The sequence below is a fragment of the Apostichopus japonicus genome, chromosome 16, assembly GCF_037975245.1.
Source record: "Apostichopus japonicus isolate 1M-3 chromosome 16, ASM3797524v1, whole genome shotgun sequence".
Taxonomy (NCBI): Eukaryota; Metazoa; Echinodermata; class Holothuroidea; order Aspidochirotida; family Stichopodidae; genus Apostichopus; species Apostichopus japonicus.
In genome coordinates, this window is record NC_092576.1 from 17,657,588 (window position 1) to 17,675,895 (window position 18,308).

General features: G+C 38.3%; 2 protein-coding genes and 3 non-coding genes across 5 annotated transcripts in view; 4 read left to right on the top strand and 1 right to left on the bottom strand.

The window, feature by feature from the left end:
• The window catches only part of LOC139983536 (uncharacterized), a 124,279-nt gene that overhangs the window by 103,805 nt on the left and 2,166 nt on the right, over positions 1 to 18,308 (top strand). The window contains exons 2-3 of the mRNA XM_071997156.1: positions 16,922 to 17,065; positions 17,681 to 17,693. Of these exons, the coding sequence (XP_071853257.1) occupies positions 16,982 to 17,065; positions 17,681 to 17,693 (97 nt within the window). The 5' untranslated portion in view covers positions 16,922 to 16,981. The remainder of the gene's footprint in view (positions 1 to 16,921; positions 17,066 to 17,680; positions 17,694 to 18,308) is intronic.
• LOC139983550 (uncharacterized) lies at positions 603 to 7,279 on the bottom strand. Its single transcript, XM_071997183.1, has 4 exons — positions 7,149 to 7,279; positions 6,069 to 6,154; positions 5,315 to 5,455; positions 603 to 1,936 (listed from the first exon to the last, which is right to left on the bottom strand). The coding sequence occupies exons 1-4, from the start codon at positions 7,153 to 7,155 to the stop codon at positions 1,784 to 1,786; spliced, it is 387 nt and encodes a 128-aa protein (XP_071853284.1). The 5' UTR covers positions 7,156 to 7,279; the 3' UTR covers positions 603 to 1,783.
• On the top strand, positions 15,435 to 15,506 carry Trnap-agg (transfer RNA proline (anticodon AGG)). Its single transcript has one exon. It is a non-coding gene; the product is annotated as a tRNA-Pro (tRNA).
• Trnap-ugg (transfer RNA proline (anticodon UGG)) lies at positions 15,860 to 15,931 on the top strand. The gene has a single exon. It is a non-coding gene; the product is annotated as a tRNA-Pro (tRNA).
• On the top strand, positions 16,286 to 16,357 carry Trnap-agg (transfer RNA proline (anticodon AGG)). The gene has a single exon. It is a non-coding gene; the product is annotated as a tRNA-Pro (tRNA).

The window sequence follows — 18,308 nt, forward strand, 5'->3', positions numbered from 1 at the left end:
GCGAAATATTGCAATGACCTATACTGTGTTTACGCGAAACAAAATACCAAATAGAAACAACCCCCTCGTCCCTCCACCTCCCCCCCAAAAAAAACACCCCAGACAAACAAACAAAGCGAAAGAAACTTAAAACACCATGCATAGACATGCAGATATTAACAACAACCCAAAAAATAAATAATAATAATAACAAAATAAAATAGTGCTTCGGCGGGGAATCGAACCTAGGCAGACATGAGCATAAATTTAATCTTAAATAAATTGTGATGACTTAGCGAGAAAAAGATGAATGAAAAAGGCAATAATTAATTTGAATTATTGTATTATAAAATTGAAGACAGGAAGCTAAATTTAACAAGAGATTACGCCTCATTACGCATTCGTGAAAAAAAAGAAAACAAAAGTAAACCAAAAGCACACACACACACGCACACACATATATATATGTATATATATATATATATATATATATATATATATATATATATATATATATATATAAATATATATATATATATATCTATATATGTATATATATATATATATATGTATATATATATATATATATATATATATATATATATATATATATATATATATATATATATATATATATATATATATATATATATTGAAATCGCAGTGAGTTGAAAAATCCAGAACAGTGAACAATCTTTCAGCGCCAAAAAAATAAAATAAATTAAGGAGTAATTAACATTTGTTCTCTTAAGGATTTACCGTGTAAAATTATTTCTACTTCATTAAACGTATAAGTAATCTAACGTGGACAATTTTTACCTCGTGTCATAAAAAAAACATTTGTTCGTGTCGTTATTAAATTGATATAACCCGGATCCTGTCTTTATTACGTCACGGCTGCAGTCTTCCATATCCACGTGCTACCGTATACATCTGACTCCAAAATTATGTGTTTTAATTTCAATTTGTCACATAAACATAATGTCGTGTTCAAAATTCAGTAAGAAATTATTACTTTCGTTAACAAGAAATATTACCAACATTCTTTATAGTAAAGCGCCGCGGCATGGATTTAACTCATGACAGTTGTTTTTGCACGGGATCCTAGGGCTGATAGGACATGGAAAGGGAGGGAGGGAAGAAGGAAGGAGAAGGGCAGGGACAAGGGTAGGTAGGGAGCTGGTGAGCTGGGAATCTGGGGAGGGAATGGTCATGGGCAGTGGCGGCGGAACCGGGGGCTGGGGGGGGGGGCTCAGCCCCCAATGAAAAAGTTGAGGGGCAAATGCATGATAAGCCCCCCAATATTTACCAAGGCTCCGAAACGTGCATCTGCCCATTTTTCAATGCATACTTGTCGATCTGTCCGATGCACACGTATACTATATAGGTGTAATAATCATCCCGGGGGACCCTCGGCCCGTCCCCTGGCTATAGACCTTTGCGAGTACACTACGAGTAATAGCTACTCTCTGAAAACACCATCGAATATACAAATTACAATGTTTTTACAGATTTTTACGTGCAATCTGAGAAATTGCAGGCCTGAGACAAATATTTTAGGGCTACGTATTCGCAGCATAAAACACTCGGGAAGTGCCGTTTCCGGCCATCTGGGGGTTTGAAAAACCCAAAATTTTCTCGTACGCTCCGCGCCAACCGATGGTGGCGCTCCGCTTAGATAGTCTCCCGCGTAAGAACCCCCCCCCCCCCAATAATTTTCCCGTTCCGCCGCGCCTGGTTATGGGAAGAGAGGAAGGAGGGAGGAATACAGGGAGGAAGGAGAGGGATGAATAAGGGCCTAATCCTAGAATAAAACATTTACAAGAACTACACCCATTATCGTGGCAACGATAGAAATTATCCAGCCGACGGCGATGGCTTGGTTAGCCAATCTACGGGCCTCTTCCGCAGCATGTCTTGCCGCCACCATTTCACCGTAAGAGGCTCGAATGCTTGCCTGTTCAAAGAAAAGAAAAATGGCAAGTTTAAGCTTGTTCTAGCTTGCCGGATTAGGACTCACTTCGGTCATCGTCACGTGGTAAATCGTTGATAGCTCATTGGCATTGAAAGTTCACGTGTGCTTCAGATTACGCCTTATCAAGATTGTTATCCCTATACATATCCTTATAGTCTCGACATGTAAAGGGATATACTGTGCTTCAACCCACATCAGATATGTGAGGATTGGTGTGTCAGTGCGCTAGTTGGTGAGGGGAAAGTCATGAATAATTCATTATCTTACAGAAATATCAAGTATGTACGCTTTTTGGTTTCGATGAAATCGTAACCTATGCATTAATGCAGGCGGAGACTGTGTGCGTGTGTGTGTGTGACGCCTGGCTTGTAAACACGGTATCTCAAGTAGGGAAGCTTGGACCAATCTAATATTTGCTGTATATGAGTACCACATTGAGTAGATGTGCCCTATTGTTTTTGGTGCCCGTGAATGTCACCAAAGGTCAGTTAGAGGCCAAAAACCAAAATATTAAAACAAGCAATAACTCCCATTGACAGGGTCCGACATGGTTGATATTTTGGGACTAGTTGTGAATGGTGTCAGGGATCATTTCGAAACATAACGGTCGTGTGATCCAAGGTCAACAAAGGTCAATCAGGGGTCAAAAACTAGTATTTTTGCAATAACTTGAGAACCAAATGTCCGTCAAGGTTGGGAGTTACGCTATTGTAATCCAGGAGTCGACACGCATCTAGGTGACCTTTGACCTCAGGTGACCTTTATCAGTTATTTTGGGTTATTTGAATTTTCGTGGCTATAATCGGATCTCAAAGGTACCTTCTGATCAAAATGGTCCATAGTTGACCCCTGTGCGACCTTCGTGTGCGAAGTAGGATGTTCGCACTTGTCATGGCTTGTCATGTTGCTTTTTTGGAATCAGCGTGTCAAACTACATCGACCGCGAGGTCAAATGGTCAAATGGTCAAAGGTCAAATTTTGAAAAATATGCTCATTTTAGGAGATACGGGGCAAAACAAATCAAAACCAAAAAAAGTTTGTCAATATGTTGATATATGATAGAGCTCTTTGTGCTATATATAGGAAACCAACTCCCGCTTCAATCGGACACCCAGTTCTCAAGTTATGAGGGGCCAAATTGGTTTTGATACCTTTCTAGTAATTACATTATGTGTGTACATTGTAGGCCAATCAAATTTTACGACAGAGTGCACCTCATCAAGAGAAACATTTTTGATAAAAACTATCAGGTCATCCAAGGTCATTGAAGGTTGATTATGTGCAAAAAACTGTCAGCTTATGCTAATTTTTGCAACAGCGTCTAGTCACCAAGTCTGACATGACTGGTTTATTAGGACAAGTTGTGAATGAAGTAAGGGCACATTTTCTAAAATAACCGCGATGTGATCCAAGGTCACCAAAGGTCAATTATGGGTCAAAATGTGTTTTTTTTTTCTCAATAACTTGTGAAACTACCACTGACAGGGTCCGACATGGTTGATATGTGGGCGGGACTAGTTGTGAATGGGGTAAGGGATCGTTTCCAAACATAACGGTAATATGATCCAAGGTGAACAAAGGTCAATTAGGGGTCAAAAACTAGTATTTTTGCAATAACTTGAGAACCGAATGTCGATCAAGCTCAGAATTTTGGGACAGAGTGCACAATATCAAAGGGAACATTTTTGATAAAAACCATTAGGTCATCCAAGGTCATTCAAGGTTGATTGTGTGCAAAAAACTGCCAAATTATGCTACGTTTTGCATCACCTTCTAGTCACGAAGGTTGACATGGCTGATATATTGGGACAAGTTGTGAGTGGAGTAGGGACACATTTTCAAATGTAACTGTAATGTAATCCAAGGTCACCAAAGGTCAATTATGGGTCAAAATGATTTTTTTGGCAGTATATAGTGAAACTACCATTGACAGGGTCCAACATGGTTAATATTTGTGGACTAGTTGTGAATCCGGTAAGGGATCTTTTCAAAACATAACAGTCATGCGATCCAAGGTGAACAAAGGTCAATTAGGGGTCAAAAACTAGTATTTTTGCAATAAGTTGAGAACCAAATGACAATCAAGGTTGGGAGTTACGCTATTGTAATACAATAGTCGACCTGCATTTGAGTGACCTTTGACCTCAGGTTGACCTCCAGTGACCTGTATAAGCTTCTTTCATGTTGATTCTTTGAAGTTTCGTGGTCATATTCTAATCTTAATTGTCCATAAGTGGACTCCTCTGCAACCTTAATGTGAGAAGTTATTGGAAATTTGCTTTGGTTTTGTAATGCTTGGTGTGTGGATTCATTACATTGAGTACCAGAATCCTATTGTTTTTGATGAAGGTGTGTATAACCACGTACAGTAGACTGACCTGTGTAAGCATGCCATTGTGTTATTGTAACAGCTAGTTCTGGTTATACTAACAAGCAAAAGTCTAGTGCATTGAAGTCATCGAAACCTCAATACATTTTGCATTCTGGTTACCGCTTGTGACCAGAAAATAATGTTCGGTGCAAATAGGCATAAAGCTATGGACATGTACATATGTGACGTCATTCCACAAAGATAATACATGGGAGCGTTGAATTACTTGCGCCGCTAGATCTAGGTCGTTTGTGACAGAGAAGAACTTATACGCAATGCACAGGCCCATTTATCATCATCTGAATTTGGTTAATATTTAGGACAAATAGTCGTAAATCAGCCGAGATCACCCGTAGAAGTGATAGAAGTGACCAAGTTATGATGGGGAGAGGTATCATTTTGGTATCATTTTATGTACAAAGTGTTAACTTGTGTGTCTTTATGTTTCCCAAGTCATTATTACCCTATCCTGGTTGCCCCACTTGGTCGGTTCATTTCATTTGATGTGATTCCTGAAAGCACAAGTTAGTTGTGCCTTTTAATTGTCAGTCAGCTGTCAGTGCTCAATACATTATCTGATGAATGAATCAATGGAGGAATGGTTGAGTGGATGAATAAATGAATACATGAATGGATGAATGAATTAACTAATGAATGAATGAATGAATGAATGAATGAATGAATGGATGAATAAATGAATACATGAATGGATGAATGAATGAACAAATGAATGATTGAATGGAATGAAGGATTGAATGGATGAATGATTGAATTCATGAATGAATGAATGAATGAATAAATGAATGAATGAATGGTTTAATGGATGAATAAATGAATACATGAATGGAATGAAGGATTGAATGAATAAATAAATAAATGACGAATGAATGGGTGGATGAATGAATGAACGAATGAATGGATGAATCAATGAAGGAATTGATGAATTAATTCAGGAATGAAGGAATGAAGGAATTCATGTTATTTGATACCTCATCGGACTTCCGAATTGCCCAACTTCCAAGTGGCCAACAGCAACATAGGCTACACATTGCTAAGTCATGGTAGTCATCGAATTGCTCTGTGGACACTCTGGTCACCGTCTGGTTGTGTGGTGGTCTAGTGGGCCTGCCCTGTAAAATAAACATAGAAAACATAACCTCAATCAGAGGCGGTGGAGTAGGGTTCACTTAAACCTGAGAGGGAATGGGAGGGGAAACTTCGAAGGGCAGTAGGACATGTGACTGTGATTTTACAAAGCAACCCACAAAGCCAGTTCAAAATCGTCCCGCGAAAATCCCCCCACTCTCCCCAACGACAAACAATTGAATGAATACAGTCGTTGTGAACCATTTTTTCTTTCGTTCTATAGTTTATGAAAAAGCTCAGTTCACACTTCAAACTGATAGTATGAACAATATACCTTTCTATTATATAAAGGCTCGAAGAGTACAATATTCTATATGAGTGCTTCGAAAAGGTTGGAATGTAAACTTTGGAGTGTTCACAAACCGTTTATAGAATATATTGTACCTTAAACTGGTTGAGAGGGTTAGGAAGACAACGAACGCGAAGACGGTATGAAGGCCAAATGAATGTATGACACGGAACTGTAAACACATATACTCACGCACACACAAAGCCACGGTCATCAATCTTGAGGGATACAGTAGGAGAGAAATTTCTGATGCGATGAGAAGGGAATAAATATGTGTGATCTTCCAGTTGATAGTCATCGTTACTTACATTTGGCGTCATTTCGTTGGTCTGAAGATACCACGTCGAGTTTCCTTGACTGGGTCCTTCATCCATTGGAATGTAAAGAGGTTCAGCTAGTGAAGAGATGAAGATTAATATAGGCAGTAAAGTTTGACACTATTTCAAACCCTATCGATGCAAAGTTGATGCTTTTACATACCCTGTCAGTATAATGTTATTTCGTACCAAAGCATTTCAAAGTTTGATGCTATTTCAAACCGTATCCGCCCAAAGTGTGATGCTATTTCATCCTCTATCCGCCCAAAGTTTGATACTATTTCATACTCTATCCGCCCAAAGTTTAATGCTATTTCAAACCCTATCCGTACAAAATTTGGTGCTATTTGTATAGACACTGTATAGTAGTATTAGTTTTAAAGTGTGCGGGTGCGTACGGTAGGTATATGTTAGTGTGAGTGAGTGACGGGGATGGTTGCGTCTGGGACACTGTCCGCCTTTCTAACAAGCTTCTCATCATACTTGGAGACTGCATTAGGATATTAGTGGTCGCTAACTCCCTTACCAGTAATCCAATTTAATTTGAGAAATGAGTGTAGTTTACAAAGAAGAAAATATATCATGTTATTACGCAATTCTCTTTGATTATCAGTGATTCAAGTTAAATTTCGAGTGCAGATCACAGCACTTTTGCGAAGGTCATTTCAATAGCTATAACCTACTACAAGTTGTTAACATGGATCATATATCGGCAGTGTGTATCATCTTGGTTTGCAGTGCATTCGATCGTCTTCACAAGAAACACCGCCAGCCCAAATGAACCGTTAATATGCGAATATGCGAAGTACAGTTACAGTCAATCGAATAAGCCATAAATATCCCTGAGTCGAATTCAGTCAGAGACGTGAGTAACCGGAAAAATTTCAGTTTAGAAATGCAGCAGCCTATTTGCCACAAATCTTTTCATTTTCGAGAATCAAACTTATGGTACATCCGTGTTTGCATTCACAACCACAAGGAGGAACCCGTTAGCTACATCACATCATTCGTACCATTCAAAATAAGATTAAAACGATTTACTCAAAGAGACAGAGCAAAGAAACTACTCACCAGACATTTCGACAATGAAGTGAATTCAGATAGAAAGTTTTCCGACAATAGTTTGAGGCGGACGACACTTTTGCTATTACCTTACTGTAGCTACTCAGCCTTCACATTCAGGAACAAAAGGTCAACTGCCAACTATCAATTTGACTCCTGTTGATTACGTACAGACGACTCAAAGAAGTTAATAGCAAACAAAAGCAAACTGTAACACAAAGTTGCATTATGTTTCTGAGTTTCCTGACAGTATTTTGTGACCCACTGAAAAGGAAAGCTGTTTGGATAAGTTTGGATAGGAAGGGCCTGTTTTTACTGGGAAAGAAAAACTCATGCAAGACTGAACAAGACAATATACTTATATTTACTTTATACGAGTGGGAAGCAGCCGGAAGTGACTCAGCGGCCATGTTGGGATATTCATAAACATCACCGCGCACATACAGTGCATACGTTGCTATGTCGGTCGGTGGCCGAGAAGGTGATGGGAAGAGAGGCCAAGGAAGGAAGTGAATGTAGCAGAAACAATCCTAATTGATCAAGGAAGTGAAGGTGAACATTTGAAACCCTGAGAATTATGGATTATGCCAGACTAAAATGTTAAATATGCCTATTTTCCGTGCAGGAAAAGATATGGAATGGGTCGTCTGTACAGAGACAGACGCCACAAGGGCAATGGAATACAAAGTCTATGGGATAAGTCGGACTAGGAACTTGAGAGGCATCACTTCCTCAATGGTTAGGGCCTTTTAATTTCAAGAAAAATGTTAAGCATTTCTTCTAAATTCACTTTAAATTGGGGAAAGAATTTCATAACTGGACTAGGCTACATCATCCATGCACAAACTATTTGTACCGGTATTTAGTATTGGGAAGGGCAAATATTAAATGTTTAGTATGCTCGCAGGGTTACAAAAATTGAGTTTATTTCCATCTAGAAACTAAAAATGCAAGTCCCATGATAAATAAAAAACAATTAGGAGGAACAATTTCATGCGTCAGGAATTTCAGGAAAACCTTGTCGCATAGGGTTTGTGCATGAGGCCGGGGTCTTAAGGCAGTGTCCAGAAGTGGAATTCCTTTCAGAAAACATTAGTGTCCAGTTTGGGGAATGGAATTTACACAATCATCTACGGGTCATTATTTTTGTACATGTATTCATTTTTTTTTAAGTAAATGCAGACAGACAACTATTAATAGTTCATATACACAGTTATATCTTTGCTGCAACAGCAATTTATTTAGCAGTTCTCCACACTTTCAGTTTAAATCTTTATATTCCTCAGCTTTTTACAGGTTGGTTCCCACAGTAATGTAAGTAATGCCCTAGTACATACATATAGTAATATACAGCAGGGAAAGTTTAGCAACGGAAAAATACATTTTCTACTGGTTTAAAAATGAAATATAAACATGCGAAGTCTTTTTAGAATACTAATTTTTCATAAATATGCAAAGATACATTTGATGGCCCTATAACATTTAATTCCTTATTGACAGTGTTCTCCACGGGCCAAATATTAACAGGGCACTGTGTACAGCTTTAGTACTGTGCTTGAATGTTACTGGATTTTTGTGCAATATGAACGTGATATAGATTTGTACACCACAAATTCTGTTAAGAAAGCATGGGTTCGTTTTTTCGTTTAACCGTGATTGAAAATCAACATTTAACAGAGCCACTCTGCTGAAAGTAGCTGCGGAGAACTCTGACGGTCAATCCATGTCATTTTAACAACATCTGAACAATTTGCTTTGAATAACAATTAAATTTAAGCAGATTTTTCAGTTCTCATGAAACACTAGTTCACTACGGAAGCTTAATAAAATTTGCATGTTTCCATGTTACCAAGATACAGGCCTGGAATTTCACGGAGGCCACGGAGGCCATGGCCTCTGTTGCCCTGGTCTTGGCCATGGTGCCCCTTAAAAAATCCTATTGGGTTTTGACGTTTTGCTATGGAAGTGCCCTTTGCAAATTGAAAACGGTCTTGCCCTCTCAAAGATGAAATTCCAGGCCTGAAGACAGGTTTGTGACTGTTACCATGATAAGTTTACATCTTACCATATTGTTGAAACAAGAAATGTCAAGATGCAGAGCACGGAGATATTTTAACAGCACATCTCAGTTTATGTTGAACACCGAGATATTCATCTTGGAAAATGTGGTCTGTCAATTATGTTTCTGTAGTTTACTGATGGTTAAACAAAATAAGTTTGGACATTCGCTTCCGCATGTTGGGTCCTGCAACAGAGACTGCCATCTGCTTTCCTAAATGGAACAGCTTGATTTTAGAGTAGCATGATGATACAAGCTTTACGAGAGAGTGCACATGATTATCATCTACTGTGGTGTGAAATTGGTGATTATGTAACTCAGGAAAAAGATTACGGTGTGAACAGTTATTGAGAACAGATGATGCTATTGCTGCTGAGACACCAAGACCTTGTAGAAGGTTTCCATCAGAAATGTTTGCAAGTCTTTGGAAACACTTTTCTGTTTCCATGCGCACACAAACGACACTGTCTGATGCTTTCTGCAGACCCCCACGGTCTTTTAGGGCCAAAAACTTATGACTCTTGCCACTTTGACTAGTCAGTGCCTCTGTGCACAAGAGGCAGTTTAATCGACGCTTTATCATGTTGACAACAAATCCAGCAATATAATTGATTGCAGCTTCTTTGTACCCAGATATGGCTTGGAAATTTGGTACATCTGCATAATCATGATCATCATGCAATGGCTGAGTTCTAAGCACGAGATCATATTTACCTGCTATGCTTATTACTGATGGTTGGGATACATGAAGAATGGTAGAACTGTCCCTTAGTATGCAATTTCCTGTCCCATTATTGACATTGTTAACAGCCGCTTGTATGCCGCACAAAATTGGCCTGCTGTTGTTTTATTATTGAACCCTCAACTGGCTCTCACTGCACTAAAAAAAGCTCTATGTGATCTTGACTAAATTTATAGGTTAAAAGGTATTTCATTGGAGCATTAGGACCTGCAACAAGTTCTACAACAAGTTCTGAGATACTTTTGATGCTGGCAGCAAATCCTATAAAGCCAGTCTTCCTTGGGGTAAGATGCAGTGCTTTACCGGTTGTATCAGTAAGACCTAGGATGAAACGTTCAGCATTTCCCAAGATCTCTAACAATTTATCTGCATTTCCCTTTCTTATTGGAGCTTTTGCACCTTTGCTCAAAGGATTTTTGCTGTTAAGGACATCAAATGCAGCATCAACATGCCTTACAAAGCAAACTGTGGCCTCACAACCTCTAAATTGAGGGAGTTTCAACCCCTCGTTGCAGTAATGCAGGGCACCTGCTACTCTGGCACTAAATACCTGTGCGGCCAGTAATGCAGGGCATCTGCTACTCTGGCACTAAATACCTGTGCGGCCAAATTGACCTTCATTTTTTGCTTTCGCCAGTCAATATGTGCACTTTTTAGTTTATTACCTAATCGAAGTCCCTGTTTTTCTTGGAGTTTATTGAGCTCTTCTATATACTGCCAACTGATTGTCTGACCATCTGAGGTTTTGAAAATTCCTATGTCTGCAAATGAGTTGCGGAGCAACTTTAACATATGGCATGCATCAAGAATAAAATGAACTTGAATCGATTGATCTGATGGATGAGGAAATGACGGGTCCAAACCAATCACATTCATGTTTGCCCCAAGGGATTTCATCATTGCAAAATGACAAGAAGGCCCGTCACAAGTTAGAGACACTGCTTGTACACCGCTATCATGAAGTCTACGTAAACACTCATTGACCAGGTTTGCTCGTTCTACCCCACTTAAACCATATACAAGAAAATAGCCAAGCGGTATTTTACAAGCATCATTTGCTGACACTGCCATAAAAACTAAAGCATCTTTGGCTTCTGGTGTGGAGTCATCAAACCTACCTGTACCAATGTCTACATAACCTCGATACTTTCCATTTGCATATTCAATATGTTTACGTATGGCCATTTCATCGAACATGATTGCACATACAGTCTCTTTTCCCTGTGCCAAGTTGTCATTGGCTTTAGCATGGAGAGCATCAAATGCTTGCTTTGTGAATCTAGGGTCCCCCTCTACACTACAATACTATGTTCTAATTGTACGAGGATGGGGTAAGGCCAGGTCAAATGTTTCTCTCACATACTCGTAAGCCCTTGCTGAGTAGAACTGCAGAGACATGGCAAATGAACGGAGGTCTTCTGGGTATGCATTACTCTGTTTAGTATTTGATTGTTCAATAATTCTTTGAAAGACTTCCTTGGTGACTCCACTAAAGGTTGACTCCAACATCTCAGCACGGTTGGTTGATATAAGGTTTTGATTATGCAAAGAATCTATCACTGTGCTTAAGTTTGAAACCCTTTTTTTCAGACGTCGTGTTTTTTGTTGCTCAACCTTCAACTTCTTACATATTTCAAGTTCATCTACTGCTTGGTCTAACTTAGTTTCCTGGGAGACTCTAACACAGCATAACTGTGATCACAAACACCGACATGGAGTTGCTGAGGTACTGGTGCCTCAACTGCACAGGGAGAACCTGTCTCCACTGTCTCAAGACTCACGTCTGAAGTTCCTCTTCTTGAGGGTGGTTTACGGCTTGTAGATTTCTGAATAGTAACACATTTAAGATTGAAATAAATACTCAAAAATTCACTTCATTATTATGCAAGTTTGTGTATACACCCATGCTGTCATACACACCGCAGAATAAAGCTGCACATTGCACGAGCTGTGCTTCATTCCAGAGCCAAAGGAATGTATGACACATACATGTACATGTCAATCATACTCCAAAAAATAACAAGACTTAGTTGCTTTACAGAACTTCATTACAATGTTTATTTTATGAATGCAATGAATCAATAATTTTGTGACATAAATTTTCAAGGTATGCTGGGTAAATATTCAAACTCTAACAGAAACAATCAACATAGAAAAACACAAAATCATGCATTTACCATTAATTCAGGAATTAAACACTGTCATCTCCTTGTGGCACAAAGCAGACCTGAAAACATGAATAAGTGGAAAAGGGAATAACAAAAACAGAATGCGTTGAAACTCATCTTGAACAATATCGTGACATGCAGTATCCTCCACGACCACTATTGCAGGGTGTCCCGTCCTGTTAAATTTTTCTTTTTAAATGAGATTTCACGTTAAATATAACTTACTCTTGTTTTATTGGCCAAATTTGTGATTATACAAACCTAAAATATCACATCCTTTGTCCTACAAATAACGTGCAAAAGCACTATTGAGAGTTCTCCAGTGAGGCTGCCCTGTTAAAGATTTCGGCACCTGGAGAACACTGACATGCATAACAAACTTGCAAAAAACTGGCAAAAGTTGAGAATACTTTGAACATGTGCCAATTATTTTGTTAACATTAAACAGAACAAAGTTAATTATAACAAACAATGTGCTAAATGAGAGAAGGGGAATGAAAAACGGTGTCAGCTTCTAATTCATTTTATTTAATGAAATTACTTTTGAAAGACGATAAATCGCAAAATACACACTCTACCACTTGGTGGAAAGATGACCATATCTGGCCATCTCTCGTAACACTATGCCAGATATGGGATTCTTTCCAACTTGGTTAATTAAAAAACAAAAACAAAACAATAAAAAGGTCATTAGATTTTTTTCAGGCATATATCCTACCGCTTGGAGATGTGTTGGAAAAGCAAATACTGTGGGTTCAACATCTGGACGAAGACGGACAGTTTGCCCAGATCTATCGAAATAATTATCCAAAAGTGCTCTGAGCAAACAAGCGAAGTCTTTGATGGTTTCCAATTCTCTCTTCTAATATTGACAATCCATTTTTTAAGCCTCTCTGACTGGCAATGTGGAAATCTGTATGAAAAGGTATATAAACGAACTGAATACTGTGCTAAAATAGAATTACCAGTGCAATGGTCCCAATAAAGAAAAGATTATCGCAACTACATGACTGTCACAAAATTGGCCAAAAGTTTTGCACTCAGGCAAGCAAACTATGAAGGCTACGACAGGAAAATTGTAAACCATTTATAAAAAGCAGAATTACTTCCACACTCAAGCACTGCAATGAACTCTGCATAGTAGAATAGGCCTACCGTAATTTTTTCTCAGCCTCGGTAACTAAGAGTAAGAGTAACTCTGACTAAAAATTTACTTTTAGAGTAGTTCTTATTTTGGGGTCTTCAAATATAATTCAATCCTCAATGGAATTCTTTTCGTATCCCCATCCCCCCTGTAGTGTTACATAACTTACTTATGGAATGTTATCCCTCTGTCATAATGGAAGCGGTTTGCCCTGTTTGTGCAGCTGTAAGCTGAACAGCCTGACATTGTAGCAAGTATTGGGTTCACCAATTAGCTGTAGTGTAAAAAGAGACAAAATAAACAGGTATTATTGCAATGCCAGCTCCAGCCAGTGGAATGTACATGTTGGACATCCAATGTCACTCATTGGACATCACTCATGGTGGTCAGATAGTGGTACGTACACAGTCTCAACTTCAAGAATGAAATGTTTCCCCCTCACTGACTGTATGATCATCAGTGACCACTCATTAAGGGTTAGGCATGTGCAAAGTGATTAACGTTTGGCCTATTACAGTTATAGTATAATAATATTAACAACATGAATTATCTACTAACAGCATGGAGCTACCTCCATGCTACTGTAACTAACTGTTTACATGGTTAATCAGCGCAGCATGATCAGTACAGTACAGTACTCCTCACGTTTAAAGCCTATCTTGCTGCTGCTGATCATATAGGAAGGGGGAGCATTTCATAATGTACTTACTTACAAAGGAGTTTTGGAGCAATTTTAACCACTACCGCTAGCTGCTGCTAACTAATACAATAATAAAACTGTATGAATACAAACTATTTATAAAACAAAGTATATCTAATTGTTCCTTTCATGCAAACGAGACCCAATACACTCAACAACATAAGGTCAGAACTTACTTTAGAGATAAAAACACATCTCATGTCGATCTGTACCGACTAAACGTTTTGCTTTGCACGAGAGTTTACTACCCTCGTACCTTTCTACTTGCACCGTTTCAAATTATGTTTCCAAATAAAAAACGATTCGATGGTGATGATACCGGCGATCTGTAGAAATATAAATGCCTTCTTCCTCCAGAAATTATTGTATTGCGCACGCGCTACAATATTGGGATTACTAGCCCGCTCCATTATCTACATGGTTGGCTAGTGAATGCCAGCTCAACATACACCCTTCATAGCATATCTCAAATTCACAGGTTTGCTACGCAGGCAAAAATCCAGACCAAGATTTGCAAAGAATTGTGGGGGCGAACAGTTAATTCTGCCACGTAAATAAAATAGATCTCCTTGAGTAGCACACTTCTTTAAAACAATCGTAAATTCTCTAACATTTGAACGCATTTGAGTTAACAACATCTTGCAGAAAGTTGCAAGCAAGAAACGTGAATTGTATTTATCCGCAACGACCTTGCGTTATCAATACTAATTCAGCTCTTGCAACATAGGCACTTGTAACGTTATTATTGTACCTATATGGTTGGCCGTGTACGTTTATGGCATATAATGTGTTTTAATGATGACTAACCAGGGCCAGGAAATCGACCAAGCAGTATTTACTGGGCCGTCGAGTTACATTTGTGCAATGTTATAGAGAAGACATGTACATTATATTCTTCCGATTAAAGGGCATAAGGCCTTCGGTGTAAACTCGTAAAATATCGTCATCTAGCAGCAGGGTTATGTAGCGGCGTAATTTGACACCGCTACTGTTTCCGTCAACTGATAGCGCCCTCAATTACCCTTGTAGTATGGCTAGTTGAAACTCACACCACTTCGACTTTCGACTTCGACCGCTCAACACGACGAGCTACCAACTACATAAATCGCCTACATTAATTGCCTTATGATTACTTTCGATCAGATTAGCCAGCCCAATGGCTTTCGTATATATATATGAATTGTTACTATTAGCTTGAGACTTATACGGGACAAAGTCAGATATATGTTGATTATTTCTACAAATTAGGGAAATCAAAGAGAATAAATGCTTTTTTTGGATAACGTTTCAAGTTTGATACCTTAGTTTTGTAGTAGATTGTATTTTCACAAAAGAGTTAAAGCTTGTTACAATTTTCTGATTTTTATTTATGCTCTTCCAACATAAGTATTTCATTTGAGTCTGCATTCAACGAATGTTAAAAAAAACAAACAATATAGCTGTATATGTTAGCACTGGTTAAATACGTTTTATTACATCAGCGGCCTGTTGGTCTAGTGGCATGATTCTCGCTTAGGGTGCGAGAGGTCCCGTGTTCAATTCCCGGATAGGCCCTTGTTTTAATTTCCTCTTTTATATTTCAATTAATATTGTTTGTTGATAGTTCTTCTTGACGTAGCAAACGAAATCGTTCTTCGTTTTCTAAGTATTTATTTCTTTTATGCGATTTTTTTACAACAGTGCGACTTTTTCCACTCCTTATAAATATCGTCTCAAGTTTAATCCTTTAGTTTGGTAACAGATTGCATTTTCACAAAAGGGTTAAAGCTTGTTTACTTTTTTCTGATTTTATTTATGTTCTTCCAACACAAGTATTTCATTAGAATCTGCATACAAAGGATGTTATTAAATAGCAATTTAGCTATATATGTGTTTACACTGGTTGGAATAAGTTTTGTTACATCAGCGGCCTGTTGGTATAGTGGCATGATTCTCGCTTTGGGTGCGAGAGGTCCCGGGTTCGATTCCCGGATAGGCCCTTGTTTTAATTTTCTATTTTATTTTACGATATTATATGGTTTGTTTGTAGTTCTTCATTTAACGTAGCCTGAAGTCGTTCTTCGTTTTCTTAGTATTTTTTCTTTTATGCGATTATTTTTTTTACAATAATGCGACTTCTTCCAATGCTCATAGATAACGTCTCAAATTTTATCCTTTAGTTTTGTAGTAGATTGTATTTTCACAAAAGAGTTAAAGCTTGTTTACTCTTTTCTGATTTTGATTTATGCTCTTCCAACATAAGTATTTCATTTGAGTCTGCATTCAACGAATGTAATAAAAAACAATATAGCTGTATATGTTAGCACTGGTTAAATACGTTTTATTACATCAGCGGCCTGTTGGTCTAGTGGCATGATTCTCGCTTAGGGTGCGAGAGGTCCCGGGTTCGATTCCCGGATAGGCCCTTGTTTTATTTTCTATTTTATTTTACGATGTTATATGGTTTGTTTGTAGTTCTTCATTAACGTAGCCTGAAGTCGTTCTTCGTTTTCTTAGTATTTTTTCTTTTATGCGATTTTTTTTTTTACAATAATGCGACTTCTTCCAATGCTTATAGATAACGTCTCAAATTTTATCCTTTAGTTTTGTAGTAGATTGTATTTTAACAAACGGGAGGAAGCTTGTTTACTATTTTCTGATTTTGATTTATGTTCTTCCAACACAAGTATTTCATTTGAGTCTGCATACAACGAATGTAATAAAAAAAAGATATGTGTGTTAGCACTGCTTGGAATACGTTTTATTACATCAGCGGCCTGTTGGTCTAGTGGCATGATTCTCGCTTTGGGTGTGAGAGGTCACCGGTTCAATTCCTGGATAGGCCCTTGTTTTAATTTCCTATTTTATTTTCAATTTTATATTGTTTGTTGGTAGTTCCTCTTGAACGTAGCAAACGAAGTCGTTCTTAACTTCCTAACTTTTTTCTTTTATTCGATTCTTCCATCTTCCATTATATATAATGCCAACAGGTACAATCACTGCCTCCGAAGTACGACACTGTCGTAAGAGAGCGCAAAGGATGTACTGGCATGAGATTACTGGGTGTCTTCCTGTTCCTTCTTGTCATCGTGGGAATTGCAGTCGGTATTACGTACGCAGTTCGATGGGAAGAGGTGAGAATCTCGCAGAAAAGAGTATCTTTCGGCGGGTGGCCGAAGTTTATTTTAGTGCCATACATATTCTTGTGCTTAACTCAGAGGTGGATCAAGGGAGTGGGGCCCAGGGGGCCATTTTGCCCCTCTTCGAAACTTCTTATTGCCCCGGTTTTTTTATTTTTTTTATTTTTTTACTAAAAATAAGATGCAAACATAGTTTTGTCCCACAACAAGGTGTATGAGATAGTTAAGACGTTTTGCTCCGACAAATCTCACTTTTACCGATGGTTTCTTATCCGCGCTATTTCGATAATCATTCCGGAATATGTGCAATGATTAAAGGGACTGTCTACTCAACGTTTACTTCTCTTTCTATATACGCAGTGATTTCGCTGGTTACCACGGTAACAGAGCAATACACAAGAAACCGCACGAGAACATGCATAATTTCTTTACCTGGATTCCCACTCCTAACTAAACAAGAAGACAAAAACACATGTATATTATTGTACATCATATAGAATGATATGGTCTTCAACGTGATTTTATTACTGCTTTGTTTTCCTTTTAAGATATTTAATATTCATATGATTTAATATCTCACTAATTTTATATTTATTTCTTTGTTTACAGGGTTGCAAACCAGGTAAGAATTTTGCAGTAATCTTTAGTAGTACACACATTGAGAAAGATTTACGAATAATGACTCAGCTCTTACAACGAAAGTGGTCTTCAGCAACGGGAACAAGCTATCTACTTGAGGTGTAAACTTGAATACAGGAGCGCAACTAAAAGGGTCTGAACGGGAAGGGGGGGGGGGGGGTGAGCAGTGGGTGTGAATTAGCCGAGGTATTTCATTGCATCCTGGGAAGTAACAGTTGCTCATAACTTTCATTAAGAAAAAAATGAAGACTTCAAGAAGCGGCGGGCCCAGTGAATATTTTTTTCCCTCGGTACCGGCCGGACCTGGCATTCGACGCAACTGTGTATCAGTGATAATATGCATCCCTAAACTAGATATGTAAACGATCCTGTAATGCCACAATCTACAGGCACACACCAGAAACCACACTTGGTCTTGTTTAATGTTACACCGAAATATATAAGAATCTTTAAAGCACAGTTATTTTTCGTACACTGCCGATTGCATACCATCATGTGTTGGTTCCATAATATGTACAAAACATAGGCCTATGGCAAGTGCAAGACTTTTTTTTTATCTCAACCATAGAAGTAGGCGTTTTTAGGCAAATTTAGACCT

Coding starts and splice junctions, on each gene's coding strand:
- LOC139983550 (XM_071997183.1), bottom strand. Junction 5,456..6,068: donor CCAACGAAATGACGCCAAAT/GTAAGTAACGAT, acceptor TTTATTTTACAG/GGCAGGCCCACTAGACCACC. Junction 1,937..5,314: donor CAATTCGGAAGTCCGATGAG/GTATCAAATAAC, acceptor TTCTTTGAACAG/GCAAGCATTCGAGCCTCTTA.